The sequence below is a fragment of the Pogoniulus pusillus genome, chromosome 39, assembly GCF_015220805.1.
Source record: "Pogoniulus pusillus isolate bPogPus1 chromosome 39, bPogPus1.pri, whole genome shotgun sequence".
In the NCBI taxonomy this organism is placed as follows: Eukaryota; Metazoa; Chordata; class Aves; order Piciformes; family Lybiidae; genus Pogoniulus; species Pogoniulus pusillus.
In genome coordinates, this window is record NC_087302.1 from 4,199,689 (window position 1) to 4,226,603 (window position 26,915).

At 55.1% G+C, this 26,915-nt stretch overlaps 2 protein-coding genes across 3 annotated transcripts in view; one reads left to right on the top strand and one right to left on the bottom strand.

Moving 5' to 3' along the window:
* MFSD4A (major facilitator superfamily domain containing 4A) overlaps window positions 1-2,804 on the top strand; it is a 98,962-nt gene extending 96,158 nt beyond the window's left edge. The window contains exon 11 of the transcript XR_010308809.1: window positions 2,795-2,804. The gene's annotated coding sequence lies outside the window, so the exon portion shown is untranslated. The remainder of the gene's footprint in view (window positions 1-2,794) is intronic.
* Window positions 2,805-3,538: 734 nt separating this feature from the next.
* Window positions 3,539-26,915, bottom strand: part of SLC45A3 (solute carrier family 45 member 3) — a 42,546-nt gene continuing 19,169 nt past the window's right edge. The window contains exons 1-5 of one of the 2 annotated variants that reach the window (XM_064173543.1): window positions 20,492-20,530; window positions 15,007-15,412; window positions 13,389-14,222; window positions 10,105-10,370; window positions 3,539-4,202 (exon numbers count right to left, since the gene is read on the bottom strand). In XM_064173543.1, the coding sequence (XP_064029613.1) occupies window positions 3,732-4,202; window positions 10,105-10,370; window positions 13,389-14,222; window positions 15,007-15,178 (1,743 nt within the window). In that variant the 5' untranslated portion in view covers window positions 15,179-15,412; window positions 20,492-20,530 and the 3' untranslated portion in view covers window positions 3,539-3,731. Of the gene's footprint in view, window positions 4,203-10,104; window positions 10,371-13,388; window positions 14,223-15,006; window positions 15,413-20,491; window positions 20,531-26,915 lie in introns of those variants that run through there. The other variant, XM_064173542.1, reaches the window with a different exon arrangement.

Below are 26,915 nucleotides of genomic sequence, written 5' to 3' on the forward strand. Positions count from 1 at the left end.
ATAAATTTATAATAAGGCTTCCTCTGACGTCGTATACAAAATAATTACTCTACTGAATAAATTAACCACGAACACCTCGCAGACAGCATACGGTCTCCAAAGAACAAACAGCATCCAGACATCCTTCCCTGACCTCGAGATTCACACCAGGCTCACAGCAAATAAGCCATTCCCCATCCTCCCTCCTGCAGCACTCAAACCCTCTCCTCCACCCAAGGGAAAGAGAGGCCCCAGCACGATTCAGCCGGGAGAGGAAAGCAGAAGTGCATCTACTGCCTGAAACAGAAAAGCTCATGGAAGCTGCCTCTGAAGAGCTTGTACCCCTCTGAGCTGTATGGGGTGGCCAAGTCCTGGAGAGACTTCCATGTTCACATGGGGTCTGCCAGGGACAGCGTGTGAGGGATGTGCTCACCTTCACTAGGACCTGCCTCCCTTCATGTTCCAAACCAAGGCTTTCTGCCCCTCCAGCCTGCTGCTTTATCACTTGGATGTCTGTAATGAAGCATTTTACCATCAGCCCCCTGATGCCTGAAGTCTGGTGTGGAAGCACTCTTTAGGCACTTCAATTATCAAAAGCACTTGGAATGGGGAGCAGGCTCCGTGGGTGAAGGCTCCTCACCATTAAAAATGTAATTAAAGGATTCTTCAGCACTCAGCTAGGGACCTGTTTGGAAAAATCTCAGGTCAGAGGCTACTGATCACTGGGAGCATCAAGCCAAGGAGCATCCCACCTTTGGGGGTAATAGAATCAGTCAGTGCTGGAAGGGACCCAAGGAGAGATCATTGAGTTCAACCCCCCTGTCTTGGGCAGGGACACCCTACCCTAGAGCAGGCTGCACACAGCCTCAGCCAGCCTGGCCTCAAACACCTCCAGCCATGGGGCCTCAACCCCCTCCCTGGGCAACCCATTCCAGCCTCTCACCACTCTGCTGCTCAACAACTTCCTCCTCACCTCCAGCCTCACTCTCCCCACCTCCACCTTTGCTCCATTCCCCCCACTCCTGTCACTCCCTCGCAGCCTCAAAAGTCCCTCCCCAGCTTTTCTGGAGCCCCCTTCAGATCCTGGAAGACCACAAGAAGGTCACCTGGGAGCCTCCTCTGCTCCAGCCTGCACAGCCCCAGCTCTTTCAGGCTGTGCTCACAGCAGAGCTGCTGCAGCCTCTGAGCATCCTCCTGGCCCTGCTCTGGACACTCTCCAGCATCTCCACATCCCTCTTGTCCCAGGGGCTCCAGAGCTGGATGCAGGACTCCAGGTGGGGTCTCAGCAGAGCAGAGCAGAGGGGGACAATCCCCTCCCTGGCCCTGCTGGCCACACTTGTGCTGCTGCAGCCCAGGCTCTGCTTGGCTTTCTGGGCTGCAAGTGCACACTGCTGGCTCCTGCTGAGCTTCTCCTCCAGCAGCACTCCCAAGTCCTTCTCCTCAGGGCTGCTCTCCAGTCTGGCACTGCCCAGCCTGGATTTGTGCTTGGCATTGCCCCAACCCAGTTGCACTTGGTCTTGTTGAACCTCATTTGGCCTTAAAGACTTCTTCCTGAAGCCAGAAGTGGACAGAGATGAGGGTTAAGGAGCACAAACCAAACCAAAAACCAACCCAAAGCATCTTCCTGTAGGTGGTTGAGCAGCTGCCAAATCCATCCCCAGAGCAGCTGCATTTCAGCACACAAACCTTGCTGTGGGAAGGGGAGGTTGGCAGACATATAATTGGAGAAGAAATAAAACCAAAGCAGTGATCCTTTACGGGAAAGAAAGGTCTAAAAAAGCTTAGGAGAAGCCCTCCTAGGACCCATCTGCAGACAGCAAGCAGGGGAGTTGACCTCGTTTCCACAGCAAGGAATGGCCTGCCAGGACCTTGCAGAAATAGCAACACTCTGCCCTTCAGCAGAACCTCACCAGGGCATCTCACTGCCCACACACCTCTGCAGAAGCCAGGCACAACCACTCCATTTACCCCAGCCCAAGTTAAGGATGGGTGAACTTCTTCTGCAGACTCCAAAGGATGTGTTCATGCTTTCCCTCTACACACTGTGGGCAGAGTTGGGATCATTTCAATGTCTCCTTCCCAGGACCTTGACTCCTTCTTGGAAGAAACCTGCCACTGGCAGAATGATTCCAGCTGGATCACTTGTATTGGGAATGGGACTGGCCAGGAAGACTTGGAGCTGCAGCCACTCTTCTACCAGTGGAAGGTGACTCATATCTGAGAGCTAAGAGCTAGGAATAAATCCAGGAGCACTGGGGCCACCCAGAGCTACGTGAGCAAGAGGCACTTTAGACACAGCTACCTGTTAAGCTGTGCCTCAGTAAGAGGCTCAGCTCCTGCCTGGAAACCAAACTGATTTAAAAGAGCCCAAACAAAACATGGAATTTGGATCAGCAAACCACAGGCACAACAGCATCAAGAACTCCTGCCCTGTTCCTCCTTTTGCCCAGCACACCAAGAACCAGGCTTAGCCTGCTCTGTCAGCAGCTGCCAGGGTGGCTGTTGGCACATTCTGTCCTGCCTGCCTCCTCTTTATGGTGCTGTTTGCAGCATCTGGGCACTGTGTTCACTCAGGTACTGGGCTGCAGATGCTCTGCAAGGTGCCCTCCTGCCAGTCTGCTAACACAGCAAAAGCTTTTCTGTCTGGAAGGAGAAGGCTGCTCCAGAAGGTTGCTCTGGGGACACACATTTGAGGGCAAACAGAGCCAGGCACCAGCTCTAGGTACCTGCTACAGCAGTGACCCCAGGCCTTGGTAGCCTTGCAGGGGAATTGCTCCTGTTCCACTCAAAGTACCAGGTTGGAAGGGACCTCAAGGATCAGGACTTCATTGCCACAGCACTGACAGCTCTCTGAGAAGAGATTTGCTTCATGATATGGCAGCATCCTTCAGGGGCCAGGTGTGGAAGAGGCACAAGAGACTGTCAGGGCAGGGAGCAGTCAGGAGTTGGGAGGAGGGAGAGGTCAGGAGTTACTGAGAGCTGTGTGAGGCAAGCTAAAAACAATCATTAAAAAGAGGAGAAAGATGAAGAAGTCCTTTCCAGCTGATGCAACCTGGTGCATAGGTAAAAGATAAGTCACCTCTTGGAGCTGAGCCTAACCTTGTTTTTCCAAAACAAGACGTAGTAACTCTGCTCCTCAATGGTTTCTCCCAGCCAGAGGAGAGGTGGGGAAGGATGGCAACCTGTGTGCACACACATACACCCCCTTTGCTCTCTGGCCAAAACTTAGCCACACACTTTCTTCAAAGGAAATCTCCTCCCAGTGGCCTATTTGCAGAAGTCTTGCTCAAGAGTGAAAACAAAACCCCACAGTGAGATGGGGAAGAGGGATACAGCTCCACTGAAAACCAGGAGAGCCAAAGCATCTCCTCCCTCCTCTCCCCACACCACTGCAATGTCTGGGCAGAAACCTCACCTCTTAGCAAAGGAAAAGTCCATTTCCTTTCTCCCCCCTATACAACCCCTTTGGTGCTGGCTGTGCAGTGCTCTCTTTTGAGCAAGGCACCTCTGGAAAGCTCAAAGAGCAATGCCCCCCCATCCCCCCCAACAACACCTCCTATTTACACCTGAGATGAACCCTGCTGCTCCCAGCCTCTCCTGCTCCCTGCCCCACAACTACCCCAGGGCAGGGCTGCAGCAGCAGCGTGGGGACAGCAGGTGCCACACGAGTGGCCACCTGAACGCACACTCACACAGACACACACACACAGAGGGAGATCTTCTGCCACCTGCTGCCCTTGTGCCTCCCCACATCACACCGAGCACTTGGCCATGTCGCTCTTATCAAAGACCACTTTGGTTGCAAAGTAAATGGCCACCAGGCCAAAGGCAGCAGCTGACACCATGTAGGCAGTCACCGACTGCGTAAACTGGACGATGGACCCCATGAAGAGGGAGGGGACGACCTGAGAGAGGAGGAAAGCACTGTCCAAAATAGCCAGGTCCAAGCAGATGCCTCGGCCAGGAGCTGCTGAGTCTGGCTCTGCCACCATCATCATCAGCGAGACGTCGCAGGAGGAGCTGACGCACAGAGCCGAGCTGGAGGCTGGAGGAGAGGAGGAGGAGGAGGAGGAGGAGGAAGAGGAGGAAGAGAAGAGGCTCCCAGCATGTCCATTCTGGTAAGGCAGCTTCTGGCTGGGAAGGTGGCCTTTGGAGAAAGCTGGTTTCTTGTCCAGTCGAGCTGTGTCTCCCTCCTCTTTGCTCTTGTATTTATGCAGGAACACCTAGGGGAAAGAGGAGGGCAGGTGAGGCTGGGCCATGGGAGGTGGTGTCCAGGAGCCAGCCTGGCTCTTCCCAACTGGCATGGGACTCAAAGCAACCCCTGACTCACTGGGGGGATCCAGCTAAGTGGTGCCTTTGTTGTGTCGAAGCTCTGGGGCTCAGCATCTGCTGCTGCTGCTGCTGCCCACAGCCAGCCCTGGCTCTGCTTGGGGACACTTTGCACTGAGCTCTGGGTTGTGTTGTCACCTCCTCATTGGGTGCCAAGGGAATCTGGGCACCGACTATAGCTCGCCCTAACCTGGACTCAGCTGAGGCACACTTGCAGAACACAAGTGAGGGGGAAGAGCCCACTTTGGACACATCACAAAGTCAGTCAGCCCACTCCAGTGTAACCAGCAATGTGCACAGAGCAGATGGGTAGAAGAGCTTCTGGCCTCTGGGCTTCTCCCTGCAGAAAAGCCTAAAGGCTGGAGGAGAGGAGGAGGAGGAGGAAGAGAAGAGGCTCCCAGCACATCTGTACTGGTGAGGCAGCTTTTGGCTGGCAAGGAGGGCTTCAGAAAAGGCTGATTCCCTTTGCTTTCCTGCAGACAAACAGTTGAGAGCCCTGCATGCATGGGCACTTCTTCATGTCTGGGACACCTCAGTGGTGCCAGCTGGGATGACACAGTGCTGGGAACTCAGGAAAGAGCTCTTTTCTCAGCTCTGTACCAGACTGTGCATGCATGACCTCAACTGAGCTGCTTCATCTGCCTGACCTGAGCCTTCTCACTGAGGCTAGAAAAAGCTTGGGAAGCAGGGGAGGGGAGTTGTGTGTTAGAAAGATCTTTTTCTTTTTGCTCCTTTCTGCCTCTCTCTTCTCAACCTGTGAGATCTCTAAGGCACAGCTCACTCGAGCAGCATTCACCCAGAGGATTGGGATCAAAAAAAAGCTCTCCACAGTAGGGCCAAGAAATCACAGGCAGCCATGTGGAGGGAGCCAGACTGTCCAAGAGCTGCAGCTTTAAAACTCCAGGGCATTTGCACTGCACAGGGCAGAGCAGACAACAAAGGAGACGTTGATCCACTATCTGCACGGTGAGGTTGGGCAAACAAAGGAAACAATAAAGGGAAGAAGAAAGAAACCCAGCCCAGCACCTGCTGGAGAGCCAGGAGCACCCTACCTAGCTGCAGGGCTGCCTGAGCTGCCCTTCCTTGAACAGAGGAACCTGGACACAGACGAAGAGGAGGGCTGGGGCAGCAGTGTGGGCACTCCAGCTGCCTTGCAGGCCATCCCAAAGCTTTCAGCAGTCTTGGCACCCACCCAGCTACACCCAGCCCTGCCCTAGTGAATGTCAGCAGCACTCAGTCTCTGTTCACGCTGCCCCAGGCCATGGCTGCAGAGCTGCAGCACAAAGGGTTACAGAATTCCACTGAAGAAGAGAAACCTGATGAGAAGAGCTTCACTCAAAAGTCTGCCAGAAGCTTTACCTGGGCTCTGCTCAGCTGCTCATATAAACCCTTCAACTCCACTGCCAAGGCTCCTGACTTGATGCTTAAATGCATCATAAATTTATCTTACATGGAGCTTAAAAAAAAAAACTCCTCCCACATCTCTCTGTCGCTATCAGACTTCAAAGCAGCTCAAAACCCAGCACAGAGAGGGCATTGATTGTCTGAGCCAAACTAGGATGCGTGTCCCCCCCCCTCCAGTTCCAGCCCTTCATCTTTGACACTGACTTCCCCTCTAGAAGCCTTCTCAGCTGCCCTGGAGGCTTGTGCCACTGCTTCATGGTTTTTACACTGTTTCAGGCTAGGATTTCAGAGAGACACATCCTGGCAGGGCTGTTTGGGTACCCAGCGTGGAGAATTCGTTCCAGTTTAGACAAAATGGCTTCACCACTCCTGGGAGCTAGCTTAGGGTTTAAAATCACCCCTAGCAAGACAGGATCCAGCCACAGGAGTCAGTGGTGCTTCAGTCATCAGCTCCACCTCCCACTGATGGAGTTGGAGTGATGGGAACGAAGGGCCCAGCTCTCCTCCACCTCCTGCAGGAGGTGGGAATGCTCACCCTGCATCTCACCTTGCCCAAGCTTTCAGGTGCTGTTAGAGCATGCAGATCTTTTCCCTCCTGCTACAGACAAGGTCTGGTGGCCATGGAAGGTGAGAGGACATGCAGGAGAAGAGAGAGACTTACACAGCCCTGTGCAAAGCAAGGAGCTCCAGCTGAGGTGGCCTTGCAGGCTTTCACCAACCATCTCGCCCAGCGTGGAAGCCACTTTGGATGCCTCCTTCTGTTGAGTCACTTCAGGAGGAGTGTTTTAAAGTTAAAAAAAAAAAAAAAAACAAAAAAGAGAGAGAAGAGAGAAGGGAAGGAAGAGAGAAGAGAGAAGGGAGAAGGGAAGGAAGAGAGAAGGGAGAAGGGAAGGAAGAGAGAAGGGAGAAGGGAAGGAAGAGAGAAGGGAGAAGGGAAGGAAGAGAGAAGGGAGAAGGGAAGGAAGAGAGAAGGGAGAAGGGAAGGAAGAGAGAAGGGAGAAGGGAAGGAAGAGAGAAGGGAGAAGGGAAGGAAGAGAGAAGGGAGAAGGGAAGGAAGAGAGAAGGGAGAAGGGAAGGAAGAGAGAAGGGAGAAGGGAAGGAAGAGAGAAGGGAGAAGGGAAGGAAGAGAGAAGGGAGAAGGGAAGGAAGAGAGAAGGGAGAAGGGAAGGAAGAGAGAAGGGAGAAGGGAAGGAAGAGAGAAGGGAGAAGGGAAGGAAGAGAGAAGGGAGAAGGGAAGGAAGAGAGAAGGGAGAAGGGAAGGAAGAGAGAAGGGAGAAGGGAAGGAAGAGAGAAGGGAGAAGGGAAGGAAGAGAGAAGGGAGAAGGGAAGGAAGAGAGAAGGGAGAAGGGAAGGAAGAGAGAAGGGAGAAGGGAAGGAAGAGAGAAGGGAGAAGGGAAGGAAGAGAGAAGGGAGAAGGGAAGGAAGAGAGAAGGGAGAAGGGAAGGAAGAGAGAAGGGAGAAGGGAAGGAAGAGAGAAGGGAGAAGGGAAGGAAGAGAGAAGGGAAGGAAGAGAGAAGGGAAGGAAGAGAGAAGGGAAGGAAGAGAGAAGGGAAGGAAGAGAGAAGGGAAGGAAGAGAGAAGGGAAGGAAGAGAGAAGGGAAGGAAGAGAGAAGGGAAGGAAGAGAGAAGGGAAGGAAGAGAGAAGGGAAGGAAGAGAGAAGGGAAGGAAGAGAGAAGGGAAGGAAGAGAGAAGGGAAGGAAGAGAGAAGGGAAGGAAGAGAGAAGGGAAGGAAGAGAGAAGGGAAGGAAGAGAGGAATCAGGGAGGAGGAAAGGCAAACAAAACCAATGACAGGTTTCAACAGTAAGAGAGGAGAAAGAGGAGAGAATCAGGGCAGAGGGAGCACCTCCTGCAAAAGGCATTTTTAAGGACTACTTCTTGTGGGGTCTGCCTGCATCCTGCTGCAAAGCAATTGGTAAAAGAAGGAGGAACTTCCCAGTTAGGGCAGCAGAGAGACTAAACCCAGCTCTGCCCCACACCTCATTGTCTAGGAGTGTTTCCCCATCGAGCTTTAGGCACGCAGTTGGGCAAGCGGCGCGTTCCCAGCCTGTGGGGGTTTGGTTTTCCTTCTGTTGCTGCTCTGTCCCTGGGAAATCCCAGGCAAACAGAGAGCAGAACGTTCCTTCCCACCCCTCTTTTTGACAGGGTGCCTGCTGCAAATTGGGCTGGCTTGGTCAGAAGTTATTTGTTGAATGTGAACATCTGGATGCCTGTGGTCAGAACTCTGCCTGCGCAGCGAGCTGCCTGCCGCAGGGATGAAAGAGCTGCTCTCCAACCACAAATTAATTCTGCATTTGCAGCTCCAGAGAAACTCCTCTTAACCCACTCAGGAACCTCCTAAGACTCCTCCACAAGGCTAACATCTGTGGGACACGATCAGCAGCTTTTGTCTTTGGTGTCACGAGTCGCACAGCTTCTATTTCTCTTGGGAGAGAGGGGAAGAGGAAGGAGCTCAGTTTGCAGTTTACTGCTCCTCAGCTGCAGACCAAGAGTTGGGAAGCAGGAGCTCTAAGGGCTGGAAATGATGGAGGCTTTGAGCTGCTCAGGTTGGCAGTGCTGCAGATGCGGCTTGGTTGCAAAATGCACACAGGTAGTAAACAACCTGTACCAGTTTCCCATCCCCTTTTGGCACACCAGTCCCAGCTGATCTCTCTCATCTTCTTACCAGTGAGGGTGGGGAGAGACTGGCACAGGCTGCCCAGAGGTTGTGGATGCTCCCTCCCTCCCTGGAGGTGTCAGGGCCAGGTTGGATGAAGCCTTGAGCAACCTGAGCTAGTGGGAGGTGTCCCTGCCCATAGTAGGTGGGTTGGAACTGGCTGAGCTTTGAGGTCCCTTCCAGCCCAAACCATTCTAGGATTCTATGACCTCACTCCCTGCTTTTTAAATGTGCATCCTCCTTGTGAGCAGGAGGTGCATGAGGATGATGATGATGCATAAGGTGATGGTGGTGGTGACAGTGGTGGTGATGGCTGTGGTGAGATGCTAAACTCTTATCTCCTCCAGATGAATCCTCAGGTCATTGAGTCCAACTATCACCAACACTTGCTGTGTCCAGCTGTTAAACCATGTCCCTCAGCACCTCATCCAAACATACTTTAAGCACTCTCAGGGCTGGTGACTCCACCTCTACCCTGGGCAACCTGTTCCAGTGTCTGATAACATTTTCAGTGAAGAAGCTTTTTTCTGGTATCCAAACTAAACCTCTCTTGGTGCAACCTGAGGCCATTTCCTCCTGTGGTATGACTTGTTACCAGGAAGAGGCTGATCCTCACCTGGCTCCAACCTCCTTTCAGGGAGTCATAGAGGGCAATGAGGTCTCCCCTCAGTCTCCTCTTCTCCAGGATGAACAGAATCAAGATCACAGAATTAACCAGTTTGAATAAGACCTCTGAGATCATTGAGTCCAATCTAGCACCTAACACCTTCTAATTAACTAACCCATGGCACTAAGTGCCTCTTCCAGCCTCCTTTTAAACACCTCCAGGGATGGGGACTGGACTCCACCACCTCCCTGGGCAGCCCATTCCAGTGCCAATCACTCTCTCTGACAACAACTTCCTCCTCACATCCAGCCTAGACCTGCCCTGGCACAGCTTCAGGCTGTGTCCCCTTCTTCTGTCCCTGAGTGCCTGGCAGCAGAGCCCAACCCCACCTGGCTACAGCCTCCCTGCAGGCAGCAATGAGCTCTGCCCTGAGCCTCCTCTGCTGCAAGCTGCACCCCCCCAGCTCCCTCAGCCTCTCCTCACAGGGCTGTGCTCCAGGCCCCTCCCCAGCCTTGCTGCCCTTCTCCAAACACCTTCCAGCACCTCAACATCTCTCTGCAATGGAGGAGCCCAGAACTGGACACAGCACTCCAGGTGTGGCCTGACCAGCACTGAGTACACTGCCTCTGGGCAAGCAGAGGTTGGTGCTAATTCCTCCTTTACTTCCAACTCCATGAAGATCCTTAACTTCCTAAAATCACAAATTGACCAGGTTGGAAAAGACCTCTGAGACCATCAAGTCCAACCTATCACCTAACCCTTCTAATTAACTAACCCATGGCACTAAATGCCTCATCCAGCCTCCTCTTAAACACCTCCAGGGACGGAGACTCCACAACTCCAGTTCCCTCAGCTGCTCCTCACAGGGCTTGTGTTCAAGACCCCCTCACCAACCTCATTCCTCTTTTCTGGATCTGCTCCAGCACCATAATATCCTTTTTGATGTGAAGAGCTCCAGACTGAATCCAAAACTTGAGGAAGACACAGCCTGGAGACAAGGGACATGTGGAAAACCTTTGCAGACAGGCAGAGGTTTCTCTCCCATGGGCTGGGGCTGACTGCAGCAGCCCCAAGTGGCTACACAGGCTGGCCAAGGTGTCCTGAGGCTGACCCCTGCAGCAGATCCCTACCTGCTTCTCGTGGTGGTACAGCGATGCCAGCGTGTAGGGCAGGATCTGGAGTGCAGAGAAGGTGAAGCCTGTCAGAGCAGCTGAGCTGGTGACGATGATGACGCTGTGGGAGAGGCACATGACGAAGGCAGCCACGGGGAAGAGGACCACACTGGCCAGGTAGACTGCTCGGGTCCCAAACCGCTTCACCAGCCGGTCCATGATTGTCGAGAAGAAGATGGAGGTGATGCACTGCAGGAAGAGGCCCAAGCTACCCATCCGGACACCTGCAGGGGAGCAGAGGTGGTGAGAGGCACAGCCCTGACTCTGCACAGGCTCCCCACAGCTGAGCAACCATCGTGGGACCTCCTTCCATCTCCACCCAGGAAGGACTCAGAGTGTGGCACAGCCACAGACAGCCCTGCCAGCCACACGGCTGGGTCAGGAAGCAGAGTGGGGCAGGCTGGAAGGGACCTCAGAGCTCATCTGCTCCAACCTCCCCACCATGGGCAGGGACATCTCTCAGCTAGAGTTGGCAGCTCAAGACCTCATCCAACCTGGCCTTGAAAACACCCCCAGGCAGGAGGCAGCCACAACCTCCCTGGGCAGCCTGTTCCGGAGTCTCACCACCCTCCTACTGAACAACTTCTTCCTCAGCTCCAGTCTAGCCCTGCTCTGCCTCAGCTTCAAACCATTCCCCCTTGGCCTGTTCTAGACACCCTGATGAAAAGTTCCTCTGCAGCCCTCCTGTAGGTTTCCTTCAGGCATTGGCAGGCAGCTCTAAGGTCCCCTTGGAGCCTTCTCTTCTCCAGGCTGCACACCCCCAACTCCTTCAGCCTACTCTCATAGCAGAGGAGCTCCAGCCCTTGGATCCCCTTGGTTGCCTCCTCTGGAAGGAGCAGAGCAGCATTGCCTGACACCAGCCAGGCTGCAGCTCCTACTCTCCACCAGCAGCACCCCAGTCTTAACCAGAGTGGCACTGGGAGCTAAGAATTTTAGTCTTTGGGAGCTGCTTGCACCTTCCTACCTCTTGCCCCAGGATCTGTCACCTGTTCATTAACCAGGATCTGTGGTTAACAGATGCCAAGAGCAACAACAAAGGAACAAAAGGGAGAAGGAATTGTGCTGAAGCCAAGGTAAAGCCTTCACCATCCACTAACTCCAGGCAGTATCCGGCAGCAATCAGGACCTTCCCCTTTGCCAAGATCTATCAGATTTCAGGGCATTAAAACCATTAACTCTTTGGGGCAAGGATCACTACTCAACATCTGCTCCTCTGAGTCCTGACCTGCTGGAAGCTATACAGAGCAAGTGTTCACTAATAATTAAGCTCCAAGTTAAACAGACACCCAGCACAAAGAGGCAGTGTACTGCAGAGCTCACAGGGGCAGGCAGTGGAAAGCTCAGAGGCCTGGAAGAGGAGAGCCAAGAAGGTGCCCCCTGAGAATAAAAGACTTAGATGGAGAAGAGGAATCATAGAATCAAGCAGGTTGGAAGAGACCTCCAAGATACAGAATGGCAGGGGCTGGAAGGGACCCCAAAAGATCATCCAGTCTGACCCCCCCTGCCAGAGCAGGATCTCCTATACCAGATCATAGCAGGAAAAGAAGGGCTCTGGCACCATGCAGCAGCCACAGTGGGAGAGCAGGGAACAGCAACAAACAAGGAAGGTGCTGCAGTGAGCAGTACCCCACGAGGGGGATGTGGCAGCTACAGGCTCTGGTGATGAGCATTAGAATCATAGAACAGTCTGGGTTGGAAGGGACCTCCAAAGCTCCTCCAGTCCAACCCCCTCTGCAGTCAGCAGGGGCACCCTCAGCTAGATCAGGTTGTCCAGAGCTCTGTCATGCCTCACCTTGACTATCTCCAGGAATAGGGCCCCAACCACCTCCCCTGGACAACCTGTTCCATTGCCAGGAAGCACTGGAAAGAGGGATGATAACTGGAGAAGCTGCTCCAGGGCTCCCAGGAACCAGATGTGAGATGGGAATCTGACAGCAGCATGAAAAGAAGCTGCATCAAAGCTCACCCCACTGCTGTGGAGCATGCCCTGGCTGTCCAAACCCTGCTCTCCAAGAGCTGGGGAGCATCATCACCCACCCCTCGTTTAAGAAGGAGGGAAGAGCAGTGAGAGGAGCTGGCAGCAGCGAGCAAAGGCTGCTGACAGAGAGGGATCCATCCTGTTCAGCACTGCAACCTGCCAGACTGTTCTGCCTCTTAACAGCTCAGCCCCAGGCCAGGGCTGCACTGCCAGATCCGGTTCTGTGCTGGGTTGCTTGGAGGACAAAGAGGTGTTCCCCTGCTTGGTTCACTGTGCAATGCTCTGGGGGCCAGGGGGAACTTCCTGATCCACCTGCACAAAATCCAGTTGCCTGTAACCTTTTCTTCTATTACTTAGCCAAGCTGAGCCTGTTCCTATGCTCCCACTAAGTGCTCCTGCCTCAGGGACAGGAGTGTCCTGTTCTGGGCCACCCAGTTTAGGAAGGACATAGAACTGCTTGAGAGAGTCCAGTGCAGAACCAAACAGATGATGAAGGGAATGACACATTCCCTAGGAGAGCCTGAGGGAGCTGGGGCTGGGAGCAGGGGAGCCTGAGGGGGACCTCATTGCTGTCTACAGCTACCTGAAGGGAGGCTGTAGCCAGATGGGGTTGGGCTCAGGCTCTTCTGCCAAGCAAGCAGCAACAGAACAAGGGGACACAGCCTCAAGCTGTGCCAGGGGAGGTTCAGGATGGATGTTAGGAGAAAGTTGTTGGCAGAGAGAGTGATTGGCACTGGAATGGGCTGCCCAGGGAGGTGGTGGAGTGGCTGTGGCTGGAGGTGTTGAAGCCAAGCCTGGCTGGGGCACTTAGTGCCATGGTGTGGTTGGTTGGGCAGGGCTGGGTGCTAGGTTGGGCTGGCTGAGCTTGGAGCTCTCTTCCAACCTGCTTGATTCTATGAATGTTTATAAAGATGTGCAGGTGAGTGCCAGGAGGCTGGAGCCAGGCTCTGCTGGGTGATGCCTAATGCCAGGCCAAGGGGCACTGGCTGGAAGCTGAGGCAGAGAAAGTGCCATGTAAACATGAGAAGGAATTTTTTTCTCTCTGAGAGTGACAGAGCCTGGCACAGGCTGCCCAGGGTGGGCTGTGGAGTCTCCCTCTCTGGAGATATTCAAACCCTCCCTGGATGTGTTCCTGTGTGATCTGCTCTGGGTGCTGCTGCTCTGGCAGGGGGCTTGGACTGGCTGAGCTTTGGAAGTCTCCTTCCAGCCTCTACCCTTCAGCGATAGGGTGCTGGAGCCTGAGAGCAGCTGCTTCACTTCTCACCTTCATCGTAGTAGCGCCTGGCATCCGTGCCTGGCTTGGCTCTGGGCACACCATGGTACAGCCCTTCCCCAACAAAGTCTGTGTAGAACAGCATGAAGGTCATGAGGGCCATCCAGCTGCAGAGCTCGGCCACGAAGAGGCGCCGGATGACCTTGGGGATGCGGCAGTAGAGGCTGTGCAGCCGCGGCACCAGCGTGCAGAGGTTCCTCAGAGCCTGTGCCATGTGCCTGGCCTGCAGGAGGCAGGAGCTCCTGGACAGCTGGCAAGAGCAGCAGGCAGCAGGTGAGGGCTTAGGGGAAGCATCCTTCAGCGCTGGACCATCCACTGCATCTGCCCGGGGAGCTGCCTCCTCCGTCACAAAGAGCGTGGCCAGCACACAGACGAGGAAGATGATGGCGAGGAGGCTGAAGAGGCAGGACTCCTGCCCTCCCAGGTATGGGGCCAGAAAGCTGCCACCCCAGTCGATGGCTGGAAGCAGGTAGCCGATGCAGCCCCCCAGGCTGATCATGAAGGCGTAGACGGAGAAGGCCTGGCGGCAGTTGTCTGGCTCCTGGAAGAGGTCTGAGAGCAGAGCCTCCAGCGGCGTGAAGCAGACCTGGCCACAGAAATCCAGCAAGCCGATGCCCAGGATGAGGAAGGCAATCTCCAGAGGGCGAGTGTGGGTGGCAAAGAGGCTGGCGAGGCTGCTGGCGTGGGGGATGACAAAGAGGCTCAGCAGGACCCCCAGGCAAAGCATCCAGATGAAAGGTCGCCTCCGGCCGTAGCTGCTGTGCCAGTGGTCGCTGGCAGAGCCGATCAGCGGGACAAAAACCAAGCCAAGGACAGGTCCTATCCCTGGCAAAGAGGAAGAGGAGGAGTTAAAGGGACAGATCTGGAGGATGCTGCTCTGTAACTGTCTGGGATGCTTCAGGAACTCAGGCAGCATCTCTGGGTCACAGCCGCCCCCTCCTCCGAACACAGAGCTGCCCTCGATGGAAGAGCAGCCCTGCAGCCACCCCCAGAGACAAACATCCAGGTCCTGACTTGCCTCTGCCCTCCAGACTCACAGGCTGAAACAAGACTGCCCCTGTGCTCAGCACTGCTCAGGCCACCCCTGGAGTGCTGGGTCCAGTTCTGGGCTCCTCCATTGCAGAGAGATGTTGAGGTGCTGGAAGGTGTTTGGAGAAGGGCAGCAAGGCTGGGGAGGGGCCTGGAGCACAGCCCTGTGAGGAGAGGCTGAGGGAGCTGGGGGGGTGCAGCCTGCAGCAGAGGAGGCTCAGGGCAGAGCTCATTGCTGTCTGAAGCTGCCTGCAGGGAGGCTGTAGCCAGGTGGGGTTGGGCTCTGCTGCCAGGCAGCCAGGGACAGAAGAAGGGGACACAGCCTGAAGCTGTGCCAGGGCAGGTTCAGGCTGGATGTTGTTAGGAAGTTGTTGTCAGAGAGAGTGATTGGCACTGGAATGGGCTGCCCAGGGAGGTGGTGGAGTCCAGTCCCCATCCCTGGAGGTGTTTAAAAGGAGGCTGGAGGAGGCACTGAGTGCCATGGGTTAATTAGAAGGTGCCAGGTTGGACTCAGTGATCCTAGAGGTCTTTTCCAACCTGGTTAATTCTGTGAAGACAAGAGGAAAAAGAAATTGCCTACCCAGAACCATGGTCATGAACTTCTCCTCCACACCCACTTCCAGCAGCAGTGGGGGCACGTAGGTTATCCCTGCAGCCAGGCAGACCTCCAGGCCAAAGGTCAGGGAGTTGACCAGCAGGAGCTGGGTCTTTCTGTTGTGGAAGAGCATCCTGCCCCAGGCTCGCTGAGCCATGTTGCCCCCACACCCCTTAGTGGCAGAGGGCTGTGTCACCCTGCCTGTGACACTTGCAGGGATGCCCCATGGGCAAGGGCTGCAGCTTCCCTTCCTGAGCTGCTGGACAGATGCTGTCTCCCATCTTTAACGCTGGTGAATGAAATGTTTCCTCCTCTTCACTGCCAGATGTGCCCCCAGCAGTGCTGAGTCCAGGCAGGGATCCCACTGCAGGCTTCTCCTTCTGCTCACATGCTGTGGAAGAGAGAGCTTGTGAGACACGGTGGGGACCAGGGCAGGGGAAAGGGTTAGAGCCATGCACTACACAGACTCCTCAGCACTGAGGGACACAGTCCCCAGCCCAGCAGGCTTCCAGGTGTGAGAGAACAAAGAGAAGACATCTGGGAGAGCAACAGGGTTAAAAGACATTAACCTGAGGCCAGGATTCTCTCTCAGGGCTTGAGCAGGCATCACTCAGGCATGGCTTGGGAAAGTCCAATCCCACCTTCAGGCTTACAGACCCCTCAGTGTCCTGTCCAGCCTCTTACACAGATGGGCAGTTGTGGCAGAGGCACAAAGGACTTAGGGTCCCCTCTCTCAGTGAAATCAATTAAGAGTCCCTTTGAGGATCGGGCTGCAGATGCTTGCCTGCAGTCACTCAGGGTCCTCTCTAGACACCCACACCCCTGGGCACCTTGCATGCTGCCCTGAAAGCTCTCAGGGAGGCAGTTTCACCCAAATCCTACCTCCAGCCCCTGAGATGGGGCACAGGGAACAGATGGTGCCTGCATGGAGTTTCACAAACAAACCTGACCCACTTTAGCCTCATCTAACACTGAACAGCAATTACCTTACTCATTAGTCTGAGTCATTTATTTGCCCTGTAACAAGCTCCCTCTCTCCAGCCTTCCTCAGTGAGGAGAGGCCACCAGGACAGGATGGGGGCTAAGCAGCTAAGGTGAGAGTGAGCAAATGCCTCTTAGGAACCTGTCATGAGCCTGCCACTATGGCAGTCAACAAACAAGAAAGCCTGCACAGGTACCAGCAGCTAAGCTGGTGCAGCCAACTGCTGCTTTCCCAAAAGCACCTTGAGAAGACATGCTGGGAGGTGTCCAGAGAAGGGCCACGAGGGTGCTCAGAGGGCTGGAGCTGCCCTCCTATGAGGACAGACTGAGAGAGTTGGGGCTGTTCAATCTGGAGAAGAGAAGGCTCCAAGGAGACCTTATTGTGGCCTTCCAGAATCTGAAGAGGTCTACAAGAAAGCTGGGGAGGGACTTTTTAGGGGGTCAGTAGTGATAGGACTGGGGGGGAATGGAGCAAAAGTAGAAATGGGTAGATTTAGATTGGCTGTTAAGAAGTTCTTCAGCAGAGCCCTGTGAGGAGAGGCTGAGGGAGCTGGGGGGGTGCAGCCTGCAGCAGAGGAGGCTCAGGGCAGACCTCATTGCTGCCTGCAGCTGCCTGCAGGGAGGCTGTAGCCAGGTGGGGTTAGGCTCTGCTGCCAGGCAGCCAGCACCAGAAGAAGGGGACACAGCCTGAAGCTGTGCCAGGGCAGGTCTAGGCTGGATGTTGTTAGGAAGTTGTTGTCAGAGAGAGTGATTGGCACTGGAATGGGCTGCCCAGGGAGGTGGTGGAGTGGCTGTGGCTGGAGGTGTTGCAGCCAAGCCTGGCTGGGGCACTTAGTGCCATGGTGTGGTTGGTTGGGCAGGGCTGGGTGCTAGGTTGGGCTGGCTGAGCTTGGAGCTCTCTTCCAACCTGCTTCATTCTATGATCCTGAGGGGTCTGAGACACTGGCACAGCTTGCCCAGGGAGGTGGTGGAAGCCTCACCCCTGGAGGTCTTTAAGCCCAGGCTGGATGTGGCTCTGGGCAATCTGCTCTAGTGTGAGCTGTCCCTGCCCATGGCAAGGAGGCTGGAACTAGATCTTGGAGGTCTTTTCCAGCCCTGACAATTCTGTGATTCTAATATGGTCTGCAGTTTTGCTGGGAAAGGCAGAGTGGATCAGTCAGAAGGGTGACACAAAGCCCCTGCACAGGCATCACTCTAGGAGTGAAACCAACTGCACTTCAACTCTCAGGACTCACATGGTCTAACTTCTCACCCTAAATGAGCCACCACCAAGTTTCTCTATGGGGATAGGACACAACAGCTCCTGCTGGGCTGAATATGCTCCAGCTCATGAACCATTTCTGCATGGTGCTCCCACTTGGCACAGAAGATTTTGCCTCCACAGTGCACCCCTCAAGTGCTTTGGGTCCCTTGGATGCAGGAAGCCAAATGGAATGTGAGACAGAGCAGTTTATCTGCACTTGCTCCCTCCCTGGCTTTGGGAAGCTGCAGCTGCCTGCACACCTCCTCTATGCCACAGCAGATCCCTGGGACAGAGCTCCCCTTAACTCCCTGCTGAGAGTGAACCCACCACAAGAACCAGAGTGAAAATCCACCTTGGCAGTCCAGTCCCACTCTAACTTCCTTGCTTCATCTACAGGGGAGAGGAAAAGACTCCCAGAGGAAATGTCTCCAGGCCAACGTTCACCTTCCCCCTCAGCAGCTGAGGCAACCAGCGCTGGAGGCCACGCTTGGTGGAGCAGGTCAGACCTCACTGAGCAAGCCTGGCTGCTGTCAGAGGGCCAGGCAGGATGCAGAGTGCAGGCAGACAGAGCTGCTGAGGCAGCAGCATGCTGGGCCTCAGCTTTTTCCACAGCCACGCTGGGCAGAGATAAACCTCCCACGTTATCAGCAAGGCTGGTGCAAAGCAGTGCTCCCTAAGTGCACAGAGAGGTGTGTCTGACCTCTGCCACTGCACAGGTGGCACTGGGCAGCTACAGCTGGGACACCTTCTGCTCCTTTTCTTCCCCTCTTGCCACCAGCCCAGTAATCCACACTGAGATGACTTGGGTGACACTGGGAGCACAGTGACGAGGCTTATACAGGTCATAGAATGAAGCAGGTTGGCAGAGAGCTCCAAGCTCAGCCAGCCCAATCTAGCACCCAGCCCTGCCCAACCAACCACACCATGGCACTAAGTGCCCCAGCCAGGCTTGGCTGCAACACCTCCAGCCACAGCCACTCCACCACCTCCCTGGGCAGCCCATTCCAGTGCCAATCACTCTCTCTGACAACAACTTCCTAACAACATCCAGCCTAGACCTGCCCTGGCACAGCTTCAGGCTGTGTCCCCTTCTTCTGTTGCTGGCTGCCTGGCAGCAGAGCCCAACCCCACCTGGCTACAGCCTCCCTGCAGGCAGCTGCAGGCAGCAATCAGCTCTGCCCTGAGCCTCCTCTGCTGCAGGCTGCACCCCCCCAGCTCCCTCAGCCTCTCCTCACAGGGCTGTGCTCCAGGCCCCTCCCCAGCCTTGCTGCCCTTCTCCAAACACCTTCCAGCACCTCAACAGCTCTCTGCAATTCAGGAGCCCAGAACTGGACACAGCACTCCAGGTGTGGCCTGAGCAGTGCTGAGCACAGGGGCACAAGAACCTCCCTTGTCCTGCTGCCCACACTGCTCCTGAGCCAGCCCAGGATGCCATTGGCTCTGCTGCCCACCTGGGCACTGCTGCCTCCTCTGCAGCTCCTCTCTACCACCACCCTCAGCTCCCTCTCTGCCTGGCTGCTCTCAGCCACTCTGGCCCCAGCCTGTAGTGCTGCTTGGGGCTGTTGTGGCCAAAGTGTAGAACCCTGCACTTGTCCTTGTTCAGTCTCATCCCCTTGGCCTCTGCCCACCCATGCAGCCTGGCCAGGTTCCTCTGCAGGGCTCTGCTCCCCTCCAACAGCTCCACAGCTGCTCCTAGCTTGGTGTCATCTGCAAACTTTCTGATGCAGGACTCAATCCCCTGCTCCAGAGCATCAATAAAGACACTGAACAGGACTGTGCCCAGCACTGATAGATGCAAGCATCCCTCTCTCCTCCTCTCCCTGCCGCAGAGGAGGGGCAGGGCTCTCTAAGCTGAGGAGTTGACAGGCTGCCAATTACACACAATAAGAACTGATTCTTTTCCTCCCAGGATCCTTCACCTTCCTCCCCCCTTCTCATCTCCACACTCACACCTCGAGTGTCACAAAAGATATCTCCTTTTAACAACTGTGAACATTTAAATGACTTGCCCAAGGTCAAATAGCAAGCTGAAGGCAGAGGGGGAAGAGCAACAATGGTTTCCCTTTAATCACTAGACATAGCTTCAAAGGAATACTCAGAGAGGCCCCTGATATGCTCAGCTTTCCTTTAGATGCACTCTGTCTGCAAGGAAGCAGCTGGGGGGGCAGGAACCACCTTGCTCAGATGTGGGCTAGACACAGGATGTCTCAGCCTTGTTCGTTCATGGTGGGTGCCCAGCTGGCTGACAGCCTTGGGGAGAGCAACTGAAGCTGCAGCCCTCCAGCTCCAGCAGCCTGATGGTGGGGATGAGGAAGGAGACTCACGAGTCAAAATTCACTGAGCCACCACCACCCTGAGCTACCCCTGGAAAGCAGATATCAACTCCACTGCCTGCTGTAGCCCAGAGTCTGCAGAGCTTGCAGAGGGGGATTTACCTAGAGGTCAACTCCAAATACCCAAAGGCAGACCCCAAACACCCACAAGTAAACCCTAAATATTAAGTCCAAGGTGTCTCACACACACATACAGAGAAAAAAAACCTTCTTTACTCCCCTTTTATCACAGTCACATCTCCAGCATGGGGAGGAAGCAGGAACCTCTCCATCCCTTTGGCTCTCTAATAGCTTCAGGTTGAGGCAGAGAAGCTGAAATCCTTGCCAGCAGGTAAGAAGAGACCCATTTCTTCCCCCTTCCTCACCCTCAGAGAGGGCTTTCAGGACAAAACCCACATCCCAGAGCAGCCAGAAGCAGCATCCATGCACAGCCAGAGAGGAGAAGTCGCCAAGGGCAAGCAAGTGGTGGGCACAGTTGCAAGAGACCATCAACCTCCTCCTGGTCCAAGTGCACTTTGGTCCACCTCCCATCACTTCGTTTTACAGGTATGAGATTTGGGTCCTGCCTTTTGCTCACAGAATGCAGAGAATCATAGAATCAGTCAGGGTTGGAATGGACCACAAGGAGCAGCCAGTTCCAACCCCCTGCCATGCTCAGGGACACTCTACCCTAGAGCAGCCTGGCCAGAGCCTCATCCAGCCTGCAGGGCTGGGGCCTCAACCACCTCCCTGGGCAACTCATTCCAAGCTGTCACCACTGTCATGGTGAAGAGCTTTCACCTCATGTCCAGCCTGACACAAAGTGGCTGAGCTGGCCCAGACTGGAAGAATCCTCTGAATGCTGACCAGAAGGATGGATGGATGGAGAAGGAAGGTCTGGGAGGCTGGCAGGAGCCAGGCTGAAAGCACTCACCTCCTCCAGGCAGAGCAGTGCCAGGGGATCCCTCTGGAGCTCCAGCCCAGCCTGGCTGCAGAGCCTTCAGGAAAAGCTCCTTAAGTAGCAGTGCAGACAAGGAGAGGTGGAACCAGCTGCAGGGACAGGCACAGGTTTGGTTTCAGGGCCCTCCCTGCCTGCCGATAACCCCAGCGCTGGGCTGTTATTAGCACCACAGCCACACCTGGGCCCCTCGCCCAAGGTGCTGAGCAAACAAGGGCTGCAGGAACCAGAGCTGTGGAACCTACTGCTCCCCCCTCCACTGCTGCCCCACGCCAGCTCAGGAGGCAAACTCCAGCTCTGGGCTGGCAGAACTGAACTTTGCTCTGCTGCTGAGGCTTGGCACCTCCTCTTGCTGCTCTCCTGGCACCCCACGAGCAGCCAGCAGAGAGAGATGTAGGACATGGCATCATCACTATTGTAATTATCATAGAATCATAGAATCAACCAGGTTGGAAGAGACCTCCAAGATCATCCAGTCCAACCTATCCCCCAGCCCTATCCAATCAACCAGACCATGGCACCAAGTGCCTCATCCAGTCTTTTCTTGAAGACTCCCAGGGACGGTGCCTCCACCACCTCCCTGGGCAGCCCATTCCAATGCCAATCACTCTCTCTGTGAAGAACTTCTTCCTAATATCCAGCCTATGCCTACCCTGGCACAACTTGAGACTGTGTCCCCTTGTTCTATTATTGGCTGGTTTCTGGGTTTCAAGAGGCTGAGATGTTCCCTGCAGTGTAGGTAACAGCCTGGCTCTCATTAGCAGCCCCAGCAGCAATACCAAAAGCTTCCTTTTAAACTGCTAATCTCTTCCAGGATGATTTATCTGGGATGAGTGGTTTGGATCTGCAGCTCCATAACTTCTGGCCTGAATGTCTGTGTGTGGAAGGAGTCAGCCAAGCAAACCATCTCTCCTAGCTGGGGGATCCTGCTCTAACAGCAGCATTTAGACATCACAGCATCAACCAGCTTGGAGAAGACCTCCAAGATCATTGAGCCCAACCTGAGTGTGCCAGCAGCAGCCAGCCTAGCCCCGTGGGATCTGGCATTTTGCTATGGGGAGACCTTTCAGTCAGCCAGGGAAGGCAGCTGGTCCATAAAGCTGGATGCCAGCAGGCATTTCTTGTCCCCCCTGGCCTCAGTTTCCCCGAAGTTCTACAAGAGGGGCAGTGTTTGTCCTTCCCTTTGGAGCACAGTGACAAGCACAACGGCCAGAGCCCCCCAGGAAGGGGCACTCAGCCCTTCCATGCACACAGGAGCAGCAGGAAGCCACATGTGGGCTCCTCACAGCTGCTGACCAAGCTGCCGTGCCATGGGGACATCATCTGCTGCTCAGTGCTGAGGCTCTGCTCCTCCTCTCCCTCCTCAAGCAGGACTAAAGCATTTTGAAGCCCAGCCTTTCTGCTCTACTTGGAAACACCCAAACCAAACTCCTCCTTTCCTTCCTCTGCAGAGAAACAGCAGATCAAGCCTGGGAGGCTTGGTTCACCTGGCAGCCAGGTAGGAGGGCAGGTCCTGGGCAGGAGCACAGGGACAAAGGCAGCCCGGAGAGGAGAGGGCTCCCTGCCACCCAACCTGCATGGAGAAGCCTTTTCAGCTACAGCAAGCAAATCAGAGAGGTTTGGGCCTCCTGCAGTCCTGTTGGCTCCTGCCCTCTCTTTGTCCTCTCCAACATAACACCCAGAAGGAGAGGGAGGGAAGCAGCCTGCTGAGCACAGCTCACCTGGCAGCAGCAACAGGGAGCAAGGAGGAGGACCAGGGATAGAATCATAGACTCAAGCAGGTTGGAAGAGAGCTCCAAGCTCAGCCAGCCCAACCTAGCACCCAGCCCTGCCCAACCAACCAGACCATGGCACTAAGTGCCCCAGCCAGGCTTGGCTGCAACACTTCCAGCCACAGCCACTCCACCACCTCCCTGGGCAGCCCATTCCAGTGCCAATCACTCTCTCTGACAACAACTTCCTAACAACATCCAGCCTAGACCTTCCCTGGCACAGCTTGAGGCTTCGTCCCCTTCTTCTGTCCCTGGCTGCCTGGCAGCAGAGCCCAACCCCACCTGGCTACAGCCTCCCTGCAGGCAGCTGCAGGCAGCAATGAGCTCTGCCCTGAGCCTCCTCTGCTGCAGGCTGCACCCCCCCCAGCTCCCTCAGCCTCTCCTCACAGGGCTCTGCTCCAGGCCCCTCCCCAGCCTTGCTGCCCTTCTCCAAACACCTTCCAGCACCTCAACAGCTCTCTGCAATGGAGGAGCCCAGAACTGGATGAAGCTGGGGCAACTGGCTTCCAAGAGTCCATTTCTCTAGGGGCCAGCAGGTTGGATTCACACCTTGCCCCTGCTCACAGCTTGTCCTCTGTTCACCTGCTGCAGCAGAGGTTTGGACAAACAGCTTCCTGTGCTTGATGTGATGCAGAGCCAGAGATGGTTTAGATGTTGCCTGCCCCCCTCACACTGAAGAAAATCACCCAGGCTAGACTCAGCCTCTCTGGGAATTGACTGAATGAAGCTTCCTGCTTACAGCTTAGCACAATAGATAAGCAGATATTTACAACAGATACAGAGAGAGACAAGTTAAAAAGGTAATCCAAGAACACAGCAGCCCTCCCAGAAACCAGAGCTCCCAGGAGGGGCTCCCAACCACCCTTCCACCTTCTCCCCACCCCTCTTACCTTGCTCCAGACTTTGCTTTATGTTCAAGGTAGAGTTTGGAGGGTCAGCCAGGGGGGTTAGGAAGCAGAAGGATTAGTCACACACATAGCAGGTTAGAGAGAGAAGTTCAGCCCCAAAGACAGAGAGAGACTCTGTTATCTATGTTCTTGTTCTTATCCATCTCAGCAAGCCTATGGGTGCAGCAGACATCACCATTGTTGCCTTTTCACAGCCTGTAGTCTAATTCCTCTCACCAGCATATCCCAGCTAGGCTCAAACTAGCACAAGAGCCCCAGTGACAGGGGCATGAGCAGGCAGAACTGAACTCGCTGGGGATGGCAGAGGTACAGACTCTGTTCCATGCTGCAACATCATCTCCAGCAGTTCACTTTCCACTTCCTGCTTCCTTTCTCCCAGCCCTGGCTGGTGGACTCTGAACCACAGCTCTCACTACGAGACAAACCCCTACAGAGACAGCTGGAGAAGCTGAACGACTTGCAGGGCAAAGAGAGAAAGAAGTTTCTCCTTCCTCAAACCTCCTTGAAGCTTTCCAACACAGAATCTCAGAATCAAGCAGGTTGGAAGAGAGCTCCAAGCTCAGCCAACACAACCTAGCACCCAGCCCTGCCCAACCAACCACACCATGGCACTAAGTGCCCCAGCCAGGCTTGGCTGCAACACCTCCAGCCACAGCCACATCACCACCTCCCTGGGCAGCCCATTCCAGTGCCAATCACTCTCTCTGCCAACAACTTCCTAACAACATCCAGCCTAGACCTGCCCTGGCACAGCTTGAGGCTGTGTCCCTTCTTCTGTCCCTGGCTGCCTGGCAGCAGAGCCCAACCCCACCTGGCTACAGCCTCCCTGCAGGCAGCTGCAGGCAGCAATGAGCTCTGCCCTGAGCCTCCTCTGCTGCAGGCTGCACCCCCCCAGCTCCCTCAGCCTCTCTCCTCATAGGGTTTGTGCTCCAGGCCCCTCACCAGCTTTGTTACCCTTCTCTGGACATGTTCCAGCAGCTGATTGTAGTTGATTGCATTTATGCAGTGCTGGGAGAGAAGGAGGATTGAGGGATGGCCATTTTAAATGGGAACACTTGGGTGTATCACAGACTGGTTTGGGTTGGAAGGGGCCTGAGGGTGATTCAGTTCCAGCTCCCTGCCATAGGCAGAGCACCTCCCACTAGAACAGGTTGCTTGAGGCTTCATCCAGCCTGGTCCTGAACACCTCCAGGGAGGTTGTGGAGCACAGAAGCACCCAATGTGATCTTTGATCACATTGGGTGCTTCTGTGCTGCACAACCTCCCTGAGCAACCTGTGCCAGGGTCTCACCACCCTCAACCTGTGCCAGGGTCTCACCACCCTCACTGTAAAGAGTTTCTTCCCAACCTCCAGTCTCGGTCTCCCCTCTGCCAGCTCAAAGCCACTGCCCCTCATCCTAGCACTGCAAGCTGTGTAGTTACCCAGCAGAGAAAGAAATCCATTTATTCCTCAGGAGAATTTGGGTGCTCCATGCTCCTGCCAGTCTCTCACCTGGGACAAGAGAAGTTATTAGGTGTGCTGGCAGCCTCTCTGCTTTGTGACATCCATGGACACCTCAACAAACAGCCTCAGCAACAAGCAAGCCAGTGGAGAATTAGATTCACTGACTATTTGTGACCTGACAGAAGGCAGGAAGCTGAGTAAGAAGCTGAGTCTTGTCTCACATGGGAAAAAAATTACCCCACAGAAGCTTTTTGCCTTAGCAAATGGAAAGGAAAAGTCTCAGCTTTTTGGAGAAGCACAAAATGATCTGCATTGGAAAGGTCCTCCAAAACTCATCCAGTCCAACCCCCTCTGCAGTCAACAGGGGTACCCTCAACTAGATCAGATTGCCCAGAGCCCTGTTGAGCCTCATCTTGAATATCCCAGACCTGTACAATATCTTTATTGATGATCTGGATCAGGATATTGAGTCCTGCATCAGAAAGTTTGCAGATGACACCAAGCTAGGAGCAGCTGTGGAGCTGTTGGAGGGGAGCAGAGCCCTGCAGAGGGACCTGGCCAGGCTGGATGGGTGAGTAGAGGCCAAGGGGATGAGACTGAACAAGGCCAAGTGCAGGGTTCTGCACTTTGGCCACAACAACCCCAAGCAGCACTACAGGCTGGGGACAGAGTGGCTGAGAGCAGCCAGGCAGAGAGGGAGCTGGGGGTGCTGGCAGAGAGGAGCTGCAGAGGAGGCAGCAGTGCCCAGGTGGGCAGCAGAGCCAATGGCATCCTGGGCTGGCTCAGGAGCAGTGTGGGCAGCAGGACAAGGGAGGTTCTTGTGCCCCTGTGCTCAGCACTGCTCAGGCCACCCCTGGAGTGCTGTGTCCAGTTCTGGGCTCCTCCATTGCAGAGAGCTGTTGAGGTGCTGGAAGGTGTTTGGAGAAGGGCAGCAAGGCTGGGGAGGGGCCTGGAGCACAGCCCTGTGAGGAGAGGCTGAGGGAGCTGGGGGGGTGCAGCCTGCAGCAGAGGAGGCTCAGGGCAGAGCTCATTGCTGCCTGCAGCTGCCTGCAGGGAGGCTGTAGCCAGGTGGGGTTGGGCTCTGCTGCCAGGCAACCAGCACCAGAACAAGGGGACACAGCCTCAAGCTGTGCCAGGGCAGGTCTAGGCTGGATGTGAGGAGGCAGTTCCTGCCAGAGAGAGTGATTGGCACTGGAATGGGCTGCCCAGGGAGGTGGTGGAGTGGCTGTGGCTGGAGGTGTTGCAGCCAAGCCTGGCTGGGGCACTTAGTGCCATGGTCTGGTTGGTTGGGCAGGGCTGGGTGCTAGGTTGGGCTGGCTGAGCTTGGAGCTCTCTTCCAGCCTGCTTGACTCTATGATTCTATAATCTCCAGGGATGAAGCCTCAGCTACCTCCCCAGGCAACTCATTGCAGTGTACTGCAGTGGTACTGGTCAGTGCTGGAAGCATGAGCTGGTGCTGTGCAGGGAACTCAGGCAGGCTGTGCTCCATCCCAGCACCTCCATCAGATAGAGACCCATGGGCACAGCAGCTCTGATGCCAAAAAAAACCACCCCCAACCCCCTCTTCCCAAAGGACAGCAGCGAGAGGGGAGGGCGAAGGCTACTGCTGGCCTTTGGGCTTCCATTCATAACCCCAACGTTACATTTCCAACCTTCCAAAGGGCTCTTTAGCAGAGTTATTAATTCCCCACTCCCTGGAAGGCCTTTGGAAGAAAGGGTGGGAGAGAGCACAAGAGGCAGTGCTCGGGGAAGGGCTGTTCACCCAGCGCCAGATCCTTTCACAGCTATCAGTGTCCATTCACTGCAGCTGAATGTGAAATGCACCATGGAGAATAGCTCTGGCAGGCTTGCCAGGGATGAAATGGAAAACTCACCTGACCTCTCCTGACCCTCTCTCCCCTTCCCCCTCCCTTCCCAAATCTCCTTGACCCCATTCAGAGTGCGGGGAGAGAGGAGTGGTCATGAAGCAGGAGTGGGAGTTGGGCTGATTGATTTAGTCCCTCTGAATTAACTCTGCCTTCCCTTTGAGCTCTGGGGCTCCCTTATAGCAGCCTCGGCAGCTCAGCTTAGGGAGAGAGCAGCCACGGGTGGAAATCCCCTCAGAGGAGAGGGAGGAAGACCTGAGTGCCCCAGGCCGTTTGGAATTCCCTTCCTCACCCCCCAGCAGCCCAGCACCAGGATATGTTACTCTGGGACAGATGCTGATGCTACAGATGCATCCAGGGGCAGGGGCAGTTCCTCACTGCAGCTCAGGAGACAGGATCATAGGATAATAG